The sequence below is a fragment of the Rhipicephalus microplus genome, chromosome 1 (assembly GCF_043290135.1).
Source record: "Rhipicephalus microplus isolate Deutch F79 chromosome 1, USDA_Rmic, whole genome shotgun sequence".
Classification (NCBI taxonomy): domain Eukaryota; kingdom Metazoa; phylum Arthropoda; class Arachnida; order Ixodida; family Ixodidae; genus Rhipicephalus; species Rhipicephalus microplus.
The window spans coordinates 247634090-247648229 of record NC_134700.1 but is presented as its reverse complement, the minus strand read 5'-3'; the positions used below and the strand labels follow the sequence as shown (position 1 = coordinate 247648229).

General features: G+C 46.2%; 1 protein-coding gene across 1 annotated transcript in view; it reads right to left on the bottom strand.

Annotated features, from left to right (window-relative positions):
- Abca3 (ATP binding cassette subfamily A member 3) overlaps positions 1-14140 on the bottom strand; it is a 56116-nt gene that overhangs the window by 17837 nt on the left and 24139 nt on the right. Inside the window, exons 11-14 of the mRNA XM_075892546.1 lie at positions 6759-7120; positions 4655-4945; positions 2111-2387; positions 347-472 (exon numbers count right to left, since the gene is read on the bottom strand). Of these exons, the coding sequence (XP_075748661.1) occupies positions 347-472; positions 2111-2387; positions 4655-4945; positions 6759-7120 (1056 nt within the window). The remainder of the gene's footprint in view (positions 1-346; positions 473-2110; positions 2388-4654; positions 4946-6758; positions 7121-14140) is intronic.

The window sequence follows — 14140 nt, the reverse complement described above, 5'->3', positions numbered from 1 at the left end:
GGCACATGCGCAGTTTGCTTATTTGGTTGTTTTTCTTTCGACCGAAGAAGAAAACAATGGTTCTCGAACGCGTCACATCGAACAATCGTGGAACATAGTAAGGTATACAGCAAAGTGATTCTCTGCAGCAATGGGCACAACATTTTTGTCTCCATTGAAAACTGCAGCCGCCGCCGCCGCCGGGATTCAATCCCGCGACCTGCAGGCCAGATGCCGAGTACCTTATCCTGTAGGTCACCGCGGCGGGGCACTCTCCTAAGCTAAGTAAACTGACAAATTTTAATGAATCGCCTCCAAACTGATGACTCAGGAGTGTGCTCTCGTTAAGCAACTTAGTACAACGTACCTGCGGCGAAGAAGACCGTCCCGATCCGAACGTAGGCGGCCGTGTGCGTTCGAAAGAAGAACGACATCGCCGCAATCGTGGGCAGCCACGAGAGGCCGAAGTATGAGAACAGCAGGAACATCACCGCTGCAAAGGGGTGAAGTAAAAGCGATTGGTGTGCGGCTGCATATCTTAACTATACTGCCGTGGTGTGAATCCAGGGTTCCACACAAGAAAATGGGCATATTTCAGTCCGCGTCAAACGTTCAATACACTGCAATCGACCGTCTCTGATTTCATTATAAGAAGTAACCTGTATCCAAACGAAAACAACATTTTCTCCCACTCCCAGCTATACCTGACTATTTACGCCGGTAGTGGGAAATTCAACCAGTGCGTCGACAGTCAGCGTATCAAGGACGATGGTGATTCCTTGCCGCGTTCGGCAGTCAAAAATGCTGACGTACTGGAAAGTTGATGCCTCGAGCTGCGGCCCCCAGCTTATTTCGCCACGGTCCACGCACCAGCTGTTCCGCTCGAAGCACGCTTGAGAGCGTTGCGGCATGGCCGCTATATACGTAGAAAACATACGTAGCGGCCGTGGATGCGGCAAGGTAGCGCACAATTTCAGTTTCTTGGTTTTGCTCTTGATGTATCGTGGGTTTTCTTTAAACGTCAGAAGAAGTCGGCATGAGGCATATGTACGTTGTCGAAAAAGAAGTTAACTTTGGACAACCCTCTACATTGTAACAAAACGCACTTGGTCCTGAATTCACATAATTGACCACATGTTCTAGTCATGTTTGCTGTGCTCATCCTATTATAAATGTTGATTGAAGGTTACCCCAGTGTCTTTGCATCACTTGAAAAAAGGATGTTTTTACACTTCTGAGAATAATTTCAAGTCTCGATTAACGGACTTTTGTAGAGGTGTAAACAGTATAGCCTTTTTTGTGCGTTTGTCATTTATGACTTGCTTTTGATCACAGATTGCGTAATGCGATATTAGCTAATCGTGCGAGCGTTTTTAGGTTGCGCGACAAGGAAATGAGGGATTTATTAGCGTTAATTATGAATTGTGCCTTATTGCTAATATTCATCAAGTCGCTAACGTACAAGTTGAGAAGTACAAGCCCTAATATGCCTCTCTGAGGAATTCCTCTTGCATATCTAATACATTTGAGTATTAAAACTTTTCCACATTGATTTCTATTTTTAGCACGATTTCAGAAGATTAAGAAGCAAACCGCGAGATCTATAATGCTCCACTTTCATGAACAATGTAGTATGTTACAGCTTATTGAAACCCACAAAAAACACCAAGCGCTAGTATTTTTAACAGAAACACTGTCAGTAAAAGGTTATTTTGCTGTAAAAGAGCCATTTTCATGGACCTGATTCGACAAAATCCTAAATTATGCTCAGTTAACAGGGGATGCTTTTCGAAAAATGGCACAACTCTCTTACATAGTTCCTCAAATCTTTGTTTTTTTATATTACTGAAAGCACTTACACCGGCTGGTAATTTGAGAGGCTGTCTTTGTGCACACCAAAACGCAACGTATTTGTTATACTCTCCATGTTCATTACACTTCCTGTTAAACGAAACTGCTGTAGCCAAGCAGTGGTACCTGCTACGTCAGTGCCGCAGTAATGAGAAGGAATTCAGTAAAAGAAAAAACGCGAGTAGGTTGGAAAGGCGAATGAATTGGTGTCTGTGCACCTTACGTGTCTTCGCTGAGGAATTACGGAACTCCAACGGCGTGTCACTCAGCGCGAAATTACCCTGTTCGCGTGGGTCGGTGAATCCCTGGGTGTTGAAAAGTCGGAAGGTGGTCATGACGAGCAGGCAAGAGGAGATGTAAAGCAGCAGCGACCAAATGGCGTAGGCCACCCAGTAGGCGGTCATGTTGAGGCCCGAGATGCGCTGCAGATGACGGGAGTTGCTCACGTGGTCCACCACCAGGAACACCGAGAAACTGGCGATCAGAAACGAGGTGCCGAAAATAGCCTGCTGGCCAATCTGGAAGCTCTCGCGCAGCATCGTTATCAGCTTGTTGGCCTGCGAGAGATAGCAAGAAGGTGGTCCACCCGTGAATGGTCTCCGCTGCGGCTAACACCTTGTTTTCGTAAGGGTTATCAGAGGAATTAGATTAGCTTTGTTATCAGATAAGTATTTCCTGAATGTGAACGCTATACGCGCAGACCATAGCGATAGACGTCAAATAGTTTCTGCCGCAATTCATTACCATATTTACGAACACATCCTCTGCGCATATCTGTGGCACATATCCCCTGCGTCACTCGTGGTAGACTCCATCCGTCGGTCGATCCAAATGGTGGGTGAGCAGATGCATAGTAACTTTTGTACACAAGGAAACCATTGGATGGTAGTTGAATGATGGCAATGCATACGTGTTACGATAGCCAGGATTAGCAACTATTTTGCTTTCTTCAGCTAAGATTAGCTAGCAAGAGCGAACCTGTGCTTTCTAGTGAGCGCTACTGGAATACACGCAAGTAAATATGGTGGTAGAGGTAACAGTTTGGTAAGAGGCTACATGTCTGCAGGGTCCTTGAGATTCGCTTGAATTTTGAATTCGAAATTTCCGTTTACTCCTATGGGAAACATTGGTGAAAGATGCCGAGAAGGCATCGTCAAACAAACAGGTCTAACACACATTTCGGTTTCTGTCGTGGATCAGGCCTTCAAGTCCAGTGCATCGCTAGGCAGCGAAGAGTTAAACTCATTATACCGTTGAAAGTACACATCTGTTAGCGAATGCAGCGAAACGAAACTAGCAAAATTCTGACTTCATAGTGAGTTACCTGAAAGTGCAGGATCCGAGTCTGTTAGGTTGTATTCGAGAAAAAAATTACACTATCTCCCCAAAGGGAACCATGGAGTGATGCGCAGCATCGCGGGGAGTTTCAACGGTGTTTTTAACGGTGGTGTTTAGTGGTTTGCGGTGTTACATTTAAGGTGATCCTTCCATGCTATTACGTCGTTAACTTCGTTCGTTACCACGCATTGCGGGAATGTTGGGTTGGTGGTATAAAAGCTATATTGGTTATTCATGGAAAGGGGTAGAAGGGGAAAGAGTAGGTGGGTCCCTATTCTCTAGTAGGTGGGTCCCTATTCCCTTAGAGCCCTATATAGTAAGCCTCTAATTCAGGCGAATTTGCTTCATGTGGTTTTGCTGCGCATTTCCACGTCACATGCGACAGTGACGATCATAGAGGACACCACGGACAAGTGGTTGCATATAATGTGTGATTCATGTAGTGGGCCCTCTCAAGGGGGGAGGGGGGTAGGCGTGCGTTTGAATTTTTTTTATATGCGCGAGCTTCTGCGGTTCCCAGCTGCGGACGCGGTTGGGCTAGACGTTCTCTTTCGTGCGTCATTGGTGTTCGACGATGAATTGCGCAGTAAGCGGACTATCTTAGTATGGGCTGTGGCTCCCCGCTCAGTCTACATGTAAGATATCGAGCGAAGGCACGCACCCTCTCATTTCCTGGGATGCCCTCATTAGCTGGACACCATATGATTGAGTGGTCTTCACGGAGTGGGTCACCTAATACTCTGAGCGCGATTCATGGTAATCTCCCGTGTACGCACATTCTGAACGCTGCTTGAGAATCGGAGATAACCATTGCCGACTGCCCGGCGCTGTCAAAATGTTTGATTGCCATCGCGATTGCTGAGGCTCCAGCTGTGGATGTGCATTTGGTGTTGACTGAGGTCGTTATATTCGTTTTACTGCGTGGTGTGTTGCGAACAGCTACTATGACGCGTACTTTGACAGTCCGCGTGGCATCCGTGTAAACTCCCACACGCTGATAATTTTTATTGTTCAACAACGCACAAGAGAAATCTCTCACCGGCACTACCTTGGAGGTCAATATCCAGTGCTTACGGGGTGGCCAGCGAACGGTTGTGCCGCGCGAGCAGTGAGTTTTTTAAACCAAGAAACTCGCTAGCAGACGCTGCCTGCGAGGCTATTGCTAGACGTCGTGGGGGAGGAATGTCTAGAGGAGAGGGGGGAGCGAGCGTACGTTAGCAGACGCTCCCTGCGTCGGCGTTGCGAGGGAGAAGCGAAGGAGCGTAGGAGAGGGGATAGAGGATGAGACGTTCATGCGTAATGGAGAAGCGTGCGAAAGCAGATGGTAGCAGAGTGGGGGAGAGAGTAATGCGCAGCTGTTGGAGAGATATAAAGAGGAGCCGCGCATGCGTAGTGTGGGTGCGGACGCCGGATGACGCGTGACACACGTGCGAGCAAGAGGTGCTCCGCATCTAAAATGCTATTTATCTCAGCCTCGAGCGTATACCTTCTCTTCGACCACCCTGGGAAAAGGATGGTTGACCACGGTGAGCTTGAGTGAAGCGTTGTCGAACGTCTCGTGCAGCAACGCCCTCTGGTAGGCGGCGAGGGCGAGCGCCGGCGTGTGGTACACCTGGTTGTTGAACAGCAGCCGGGCTGAGCGAACGTTGCCCCCGGAAGCCTCGTCCTCGAAGCTGGCCGCAATCAGCGTGCTTGTCAGGAAGCTATTGCCTTCCAGCGCAGATGCGTTCACCAGGTAGCTTTCCACGCTTCCCGCCTCCACCAGTACTGGAGTAACCTAGCGGGCAGCACAGCCTAGTTGGCGTAAATTCACTTTCATTCCCAGGATTGGTGGACATGGAGGTCCCTAGATACAACTCGTTTCATCTAGGGACCTTAGTGAACATCTGTTCTTGGCGCCATCTCTCGACGGCAACAACGCTGTCCTGCCATGAATGGATCAAAAAGAGGCGAAAGAAATCATGTCTATTAAATTAAGCTAATTATTGAAAACGACTCCGGAATCTTCACAGCAGAGACCTACTGGGACATTAGAAATACATTGTTAATCATTGAACACTCTGGGAAGCCACGAGTTTTGTAATAAGAACTGTAACTTTAAGAGAATGGTTAATTTTCTTCTGTGAAGAACCGGGAGTCGTTTTCAACAACTAGCTTTTTTCATCAGATATTATTTCTTTCGCCTATTTGCCATTCATTTACGGCAGTCCGCCGATGTCGCCGACGAGAGATCGCAGCCAAGCTCCTAGTCACGTGTTAAAAAGTGATCGCTATGTAGAAGAGAGCAGTTCTAACATTGGTTTTACGCGGAATAGACTGTGCAGTCATGAAAGATCGCAGAGTCATCACTCATGATACCTAGAGGTGTCAAGTCTTTTCAGTTACCTGCCACTTTTCAGGGTGATCCACCTCTCTCCTAAGTCCGAGTCACTGTCATCCCCAGCAGCCGGGCTGGGCACGCAGCAGGGCAGAAGTCTTTCATGTTTCTCCCATAAACCTGGTCCTGTGCTTTCGGCAATAACGCTAGGCACACATCTTTAATCTCGTGTGTCAACCTCGATTGCTGACTCTTCCTACTGCACTTGCCCTTTATAAAACTTCGGCCTTGCAACTCAGACTAGCGATTACCTTGACTTCTCGCTACGTGCCTTGCCATGCCCATTTCTCCTCGATTGCGATTAAAAGGTTCTCAAGACGCACTTGTCCTCTGTGGCATAATTGTTACGCAACTATAGATAGCTGAACCGAGCGTAACAGGAATCTCAGCAACAGAGGCTGCAATTTCAACGGACATTAAAACGCTTGAAATCTTTGTACTGGGATTTAGACACACGTTACGCAACCCCTGGAAGTCGAAATTACCGGAGCCCACGACTACGGCATCCCTCCATCATATCATTGTTTTAGAACGAACACGAGATATTATTAACCAGGAAAGCATGCAATCCTCTCGCTTAAGTGAAATGCTTCCAGGTCGTATTACAAATTATTTCCGAATATCGCTACAGGAAACAGCGCGTTTCTTTCTCTCTCTATCTTATTTTTTCAATGAATACGTACACAGCTTGATTCTGTGGGATCACGTCCGCAGACAAATGGTGCATGGCTCCACTGACAAGGCAGATTGACGTGAAAAATATTGCCTCGTAGAGGAGACTATTTGCATAAGCAACGGGCGTCCTGCCATTTTTTTGTAGTTTGAAAACAGCGGGGTTTCTTTGAGACTGCTACTGGCTGACATTGAGGAGATAATATGTCTTCAGATATCATGAATATCATGTCTCTTAATTGACTCAAGTATGTTATCTCAGAATGGCAACACTGTTTGCTGTACTAGACGCACCATATTCGTGGCTCTGCTGGCTTCATATTGGTCGTTCATCATCATCATTCTCATCCCATTTTTACTCTACTTCAGGGTGAAAGCCTCTTCCGATGGTCCCCAGTATGCTCTACCCTGTGTGAGTTCATTCCATTTTATCAGCACAAAAGTTTTGGTTTCATAACTCGTTGAGTTTGCCCGACTGCATTTTCCGCAAGGATTCCTATTAAAAAAAATCCATATCCCAGTGTTTTCCAGGGCACTGTACCTTGCTGGAGAACTGCTTTTTGAATTGTTTGGCGAGCGAGGCGGAAGCCCCTCCGTGGAAAGCGTACGGTGCGTCGCTGGAGAACACCAGGTTGACGTCGAGGACGCGGGGTCCCGGCTTGTGCACCTTGGGCAGGCTGTCGATCCAGGTGAGCGTGAAGGAGACCACGAATATCGGCACGAGCAGCTGCGACAGCGTGAAGGCCCAGTTGCGCCGGCTGTGCAGAGAGTGCAGCACCAGCATGCCCCACGTCTGCTGCAGCAGGAGCCGAGAGCCGCCGTTGCGCCGTGGAGGCCCACTGCCATCCTCCGGGCTGCCGTGCCGCAATGAATCCGAAAAGCTCAACGCACCCAGAAGCGTGTCTGTGACGAACAGAAGTGCATCGAGGTTTTTGATGTAGCTCGAAGCCCGAGGTGCAGGACCAGCCCCTGGATTGGGCCAAGACGGTACCTCCCTTTCGTGTCATTTATCATGAGCCCGACTACGGCCGCTGTAGAACAAATGTCTCTCCCATGTGCCGCCAATCAACCCGGTTCTGTGCTTGCTGCTGCCACGTTATACCCACAAACCTATATAAGTAATGTCGACACCTAACCTTGTCTCCTCCTAGCGCGTTTCCTGCATACGTGCTAAGTGTCTGGTCCTTGCGTATTTCTCCTTGATTTTGACGATGTATTTAATACCCATTTGTTTCCCGAACCACTGCGCTTTCTTAAGGTTACACATTTCTAGCCGCGTCATCCTGAATTGAAGTTCAACCCTCTATGTGAGCCTTCAGTTTCCTGCTCAGTATGTTTCTTAAGTTTGCTCCTCCTCGGGCTTCTGGAGAAACTAAACGAAAATCTGAGCTCCAAAAGGAGGGACACGAAGCAGCGCTTATGCCGAAAATGCGAGTATCGGTAACCGAGAAAATAAATAGGTTCATTCCATTGTAGCTAAGGAGAAAGCAGGTAAAAACGCAAGCTCATTAAATTACCTTTGCTTTACTACCTCCCGGGCTCACCTTTCTAGAAGCGACAATGTCACGGCCGACGTCATCAGATCATGCCATCATCACTTGGCTCTGTGGCGCACCACATTTCGGCGATATGTGACGTCACGATGACGCCACGCGTCATTCAGCCCAGGTATCTCAATGTTTCACGAAGTTTCTCCAAATTCTCCACGCATGCGCCGGCAACAGCCGTTGCGCATGCGTTGACGCTTGAGGAGCATGCTATTCAAAACACATTGTTTGCTACGGTGGTGCACGCTGACCATGCACACTGTCGAACAGCCCGCTGATTTGGTTGTTGCCGCAGGAACTAGGCCAATATTTTGTACTAAACAATGTGCGATGCCTGCCTCTCATCTTTGACTGGCGATAATGGGATTCTAAAAAGAGAGTTTGACGGTATACGTTGTTTGTCCTTTCGAAACGCCGTGGAACTGAGTGCGTCAATGTAGATTTTTTTCTTTCTGTTTTCACCACAGTAAGCTGTGACGGGCAATACCATAATAAGCACTGGCCGAGCAAGGTATTTATTTTATTAAAAAAAGCAAAACAAATCTCTCTATAGCAACGGCCGTGTAGCTATGCGGGTTCAACTAAAACAAACGAGAACGAGTTCAGGAATGGTGTAGGTTAGGATGACGACCGAAACGTGCTTCTTCTCGATGGTAGTTCATTACTTGAGGCAGTACTTACTGACCGGTGCTGAAATGCAGGCGCGAAGAAAGCTTCCAACTTCGCTTGATACCCCGTTAAGTCCGCAGCGGCAGCAATGACGGCGCTAGTTTTGGACGGCAGTGATGCCTGCGCCGACACGATGGGAAATATCGGCCCAGTTCCCGCAGAAACCATGAAATTCGCCGGCTGCCTCACAGTGCGGCCACAAAGCGCCGCCATAGCCGACGACGCGGCACCACGCGCGCGAATTGTGCGCGAGCGCTCTAAAGTGCCAACCACTGGCACGCGTATGCTTGCGCCTACGCGTCAAAAGCGTCTAGTCGCGCCTGTGGAGGAAAAGGGCGTGCAACTACTGGCACGCGTCGACCACGTTGACGCCCACGCGTCCAAGGCCGATGCGCAATGTTGCTTGATCTTTTGGCTTGGAACTGTCCAAGTTCAGCACAGAACGGCACGTTCTCAACTGGAGCGGGAATGTATGTTTCAGAGGATATGAGAACACGTTAACAAGTTGATAGTGCTTCAACCACCACAGTTTAGACTATTTTAGAGGTAATTGACATTTCAGTGCCCAAAGTAACTACAGCGGTAGCACCAGAAATCAACATCGGTGCGTGTGCCGCTCCCGCGAATGAACATTCGCGTCCAGCATACTGTACGGCTATCATAGGCGTGTGCAGGGCTCTCCTTAAGGGGGGGGGGGGGCAAAAGTTTGTCCCAGTGCCCCTCCCCAGGGCTGACTTAGCACCCCCTCCCTATTATGTTAATATATGGAATTGACATTGAGCTCCCCCCCCCCCTCCTCTCTGCGGTGAATGAGGCGTGGCTGCCTTCCTGATCAGGTTTACAAACCACCGGGTTTCTATACCTGCACTACCAAAGTTACTAACAATATCTTGTATATGCTGGTACCTTCAGTATATTTACACAACATATTTTATATCAGTCAACTTAATAATCACGCCTGCAACTTCATGATCTGAGAGATTTAAGTCAGTCATAAGACTACAATTGAGGCCAGAGTAGCAGGCTTTCGGTTGATGTGTGTGTTCGAAATATCCTCTAATGCAACAAAGCACACCCGGTTCTTATTGACACAAGAGATATTGGTCATAAGATAGGAACCAAATACTGCGTAGAATGCCTTCGGGCATTTTCCATAGCTGAAATGTGCTCTAATGCAACTAACTGTGCCTGACACTTCATGATGTGACAGATATTGGTCAGAATATTTCAACTGAACCTTGCACTGGAAGACTTCTGGACGTTGTCTTTAGTCAAAGTATTCTCTAAAACGACAGACGACACCCAACTGTTCATGAAGTGACAGATATCGGTCATAATATTAGAACTGAAACCTCAATACAAGACTTCTGAACGTTGTCTTTAGTCAAAGTATTCTCTAGAACGACAGACGACACCCAACTGTTCATGAAGTCACAGATATCAGTCATAATATTGGAACGGAACCCTGTATGGAAGACTTCTGCACGTTCTCTTTAGTCAAATTATTCTCTAAAATGACAAACCGCACCCAACTGTTCATAAAGTCAATGTTATCAGTCATAATATTGGAAGTGAACCCTGTATAGAAGGCTTTTGAACGTTGTCTGCAGCCGAAATGGCCTGCAGCCAAAATGAACGTTGTCTGCAGCCGAAACAACGCACACCCTACTCTTCATGAGGTGACGGATTTAGGTCATGAGGCTGTAATTGTGCCCTGTTCAGAGGGCTTTGAATGATAAGCGTATTGGAAATATCCTGTCATGCAAGAAACCGCATCTGGCTCTTAATGATACAACAGATACTGCCATAAGAATGGAACCAAGCACTACGTAGAATGCCTCTGGGCATTTTTTGTAGTCAAAATATGCTCTAATGCAACTAACTGTACTTGAAGTTTTCATAATAAGACAGATATTGGCCATAGGGCTGCAACTGAATCTTGTAGGAAAGACTTCTGGATGTTGTCTGTAGTTAAAGTATTCTCTAAAACGACAGACGACACCCAACTGTTCATGAAGTGACAGATATCGGTCATAATATTATAACTGAAACCTCAATACAAGACTTCTGGACGTTGTCTTTAGTCAAAGTATTCCCTAGAACCACAGACGACAATCAACTGTTCATGAAGTCACAAATATCGGTCATAACATTAGAACTGAAACCTTAATGCAAGACTTCTGGACGTTGTCTTTAGTCAAAGTATTCTCTAAAACGACAGACGACACCCAACTGTTCATGAAGTGACAGATATCGGTCATAATATTAGAACTGAAACCTCAATACAAGACTTCTGAACGTTGTCTTTAGTCAAAGTATTCTCTAGAACGACAGACGACACCCAACTGTTCATGAAGTGACAGATATCGGTCATAATATTAGAACTAAAACGTTAATACAAGACTTCTGGAGGTTGTCTTTAGTCAAAGTATTCTCTAGAACGACAGACGACACCCAACTGTTCATGAAGTGACAGATATCGGTCATAATATTAGAACTGAAAGCTCAATACAAGACTTCTGGACGTTGTCTTTAGTCAAAGTATTCTCTAGAACGACAGACGACACCCAACTGTTCATGAAGTGACAGATATCGGTCATAATATTAGAATTGAAACCTTAATACAAGACTTCTAGACGTTGTCTTTAGTCAAAGTATTCTCTAAAACGACAAACGACACCCAATTGTTCATGAAGTCACAGATATCGGTCATAATTATAGAACTGAAACCTGTAAGGAAGACTTCTGAATGTTATCTTTAGTCAAAGTATTCTCTAAAACGACTAACGACACCGAACTGTTCATGAAGTCACAGATATCAGTCATAATATTGGAACGGAACCCTGTATGGAAGACTTCTGGACGTTCTCTTTAGTCAAATTATTCTCTAAAATGACAAACCGCACCCAACTGTTCATAAAGTCAATGTTATCAGTCATAATATTGGAAGTGAACCCTGTATAGAAGGCTTTTGAACGTTGTCTGCAGCCGAAATGGCCTGCAGCCAAAATGAACGTTGTCTGCAGCCGAAACAACGCACACCCTACTCTTCATGATGTGACGGATTTAGGTCATGAGGCTGTAATTGTGCCCTGTTCAGAGGGCTTTGAATGATAAGCGTATTGGAAATATCCTGTCATGCAAGAAACCGCATCTGGCTCTTAATGATACAACAGATACTGTCATAAGAATGGAACCAAGCACTACGTAGAATGCCTCTGGGCATTTTTTGTAGTCAAAATATGCTCTAATGCAACTAACTGTACTTGAAGTTTTCATAATAGGACAGATATTGGCCATAGTGCTGCAACTGAACCTTGTAGGAAAGACTTCTGGATGTTGTCTGTAGTTAAAGTATTCTCTAAAACGACAAACCGCGTCTAACTCTTCATGAAGTCACAGATATCAGTCATAATACTGGAACTGAACCCTGCATGGAAGGCAGCCAAAATGTTCTCCAATGCAATAAATATACCCGACACATCACGATGCAACAGATATTAGCGACTAGATTGGAACTGAGCACAGCGTTGAACACTTTCGGATGGTATATTTATTTATTTTCAAATACAGCTGCTCACTGTGAGGCTACTGCAAAAGTGGCATACATATATACAAAATGAAAGAATATAAACAGTAATATCACATTAAGTGTGCCAAGGTAAACAAATATCACTACCCTTGAGTGCACCCCTGTAATAAATGAGAGAAATAGGACATTATTATAATACAAGTGCCTCCAAAAAGTCAGACACACTGGGATTAGGAATCAAACCAAGTAGATCAATCCAGTGTTTGATAACTTTATTTGAACGTGTTAGAGAACTCTACAAATGACTTCTAAGCTGGGTGGTGATTGCGGATCAGTGCTGTGTTGAAGACTTCAGCACTTTGCTGGTAGTTTAAATATCCTTTAACATCTACAAAATGCATCTGACACTTCTTGATGAGACAGACATTGGTTTTGAGATTACAGCCAAGCACTGAGGCTTTAGCATGTCATTAATTGTCAAAATACACTATAATGCAATAAAGCATGCCAAAAATTTTTGATGGGACAGATACTGATCAAAGGATTGCACCAGAGCACCGTACAGAAGTTTTGGCAAGTTTTCCAACAGAACTACACAGAATATGCTTAAGTGAATGCGTATATATAATCCAAGTTAATGCATATACTAAAAAACCGAACAGAAATGAAGGACTCCTTGGAAACACATACAAATATTCAATGTTCAGAACCATCGAATATATTGAGCTCATTACAGTCTGGAGGCACAGATAAATACAAGCACAGCTCTGAAAGGACTCATAAGTCACATGAGGTACTTTTTGCATTTCTTCTACACAAAGTGCAGTACCATACTAGTGTACCTTCATTCATTCTGTGCATACATGTGGTGATCTTCTCTTCCCACAATCGTGTCATCGAACAGCTGATTTCAAATCAGGTGCTTCTCACAAGGTTTTCAGTTATCTGTCCAGCTGTAAACAGATCGCGCGTTATGTTATAGTAAACTGTAAAATGACGGAGAAGCGCCATTGTATGCCTATAGCTATGAGTATCAGAATGAACTACAAATTAAGAATGTGTGTGTTAGAATGCCTCCAAACAACGTATGTGCTACTGAGCGTAGCACAGAAGCAGAAGAAGCGAGAAGTGAAATAGCAGGCAATACCAGCAGCACTTAATCATGCAACTTTCTTTTTCGATCACCACGGCGACGCACGCTCGAGTTTCTGTCTTGTACGTGAATGGAAATGAGACCGCTGACAGCCCAGTGTGTCAGCGTCGCTGGTACCCGACACGAAGTTGCATCTCACTGCTACCAACCAGCGCACGCTTATGATTAGCTTGGCAACACACAAAAACGATTAGCACCGAAGCCAACGAATGTTTCCGCGTCATACAATTCGCGAATACACTTATATAAGTACGTACGTTTTCACATCACGGAAATGTGTTGGCTAGTGCGAGGTTCGCTTTCAGCGATGATGAATATTGATGTTGAAAACAAACACAAACACAGTGCAGATAAAAACTCCTCCGTATGACCTACGCGATATTTCGGTCGTCATATATGGTGTCTATGTTGCGACGGAAACTACCGTAGAGTTTTTTTCAGCCGATGTGCCTCGCATGTGCTGGTTCATACGAACTAGATGGTAGAGGCCTGCGCTGGATGCAGATGACACCGATCTGAATTGCCTCCGCGGTAGGCGAGGGCTCACGCTCAAACCTTCGAACCTCCGAAGTATGTTCGCACTCGTTTTTAGCACAGAAAGTCACAGATGAAAGCACAAGAACACCGACATGCTCCTTTCGCTCGGCCGACGATCGCACAGGGGTCCGGCGCTAGCATAGCCGGCCGGCATTCGCTGGATTTGTCGGCGTCGCTCGAACTCGGCACGAAACCGCGTCACGCTGGTAGCACTCGCAGTCGTTCGTCGTTTCGTTGCCGTTCTAGATTACGAAGCGGTCATTCAGGAACGTTAGGAGTAGTTTTCATGCTTGCTTTCAGCACTCGGCTGTGCCTTCGAAGCGGCGGCCATTAGGCACAGCATTCGGAGTCATCGCGGCCTCTGGTTGGTTGGCGCGCGGCCTCTGGTTGGTTGGCGCCGCTGTACGCGTGGTGACGTAGCGTACGCGAGGCGAAATATCAAGCCCGGCTTGATCCCTCGCGCCTGCTCGCGTATGCCCCTCCGA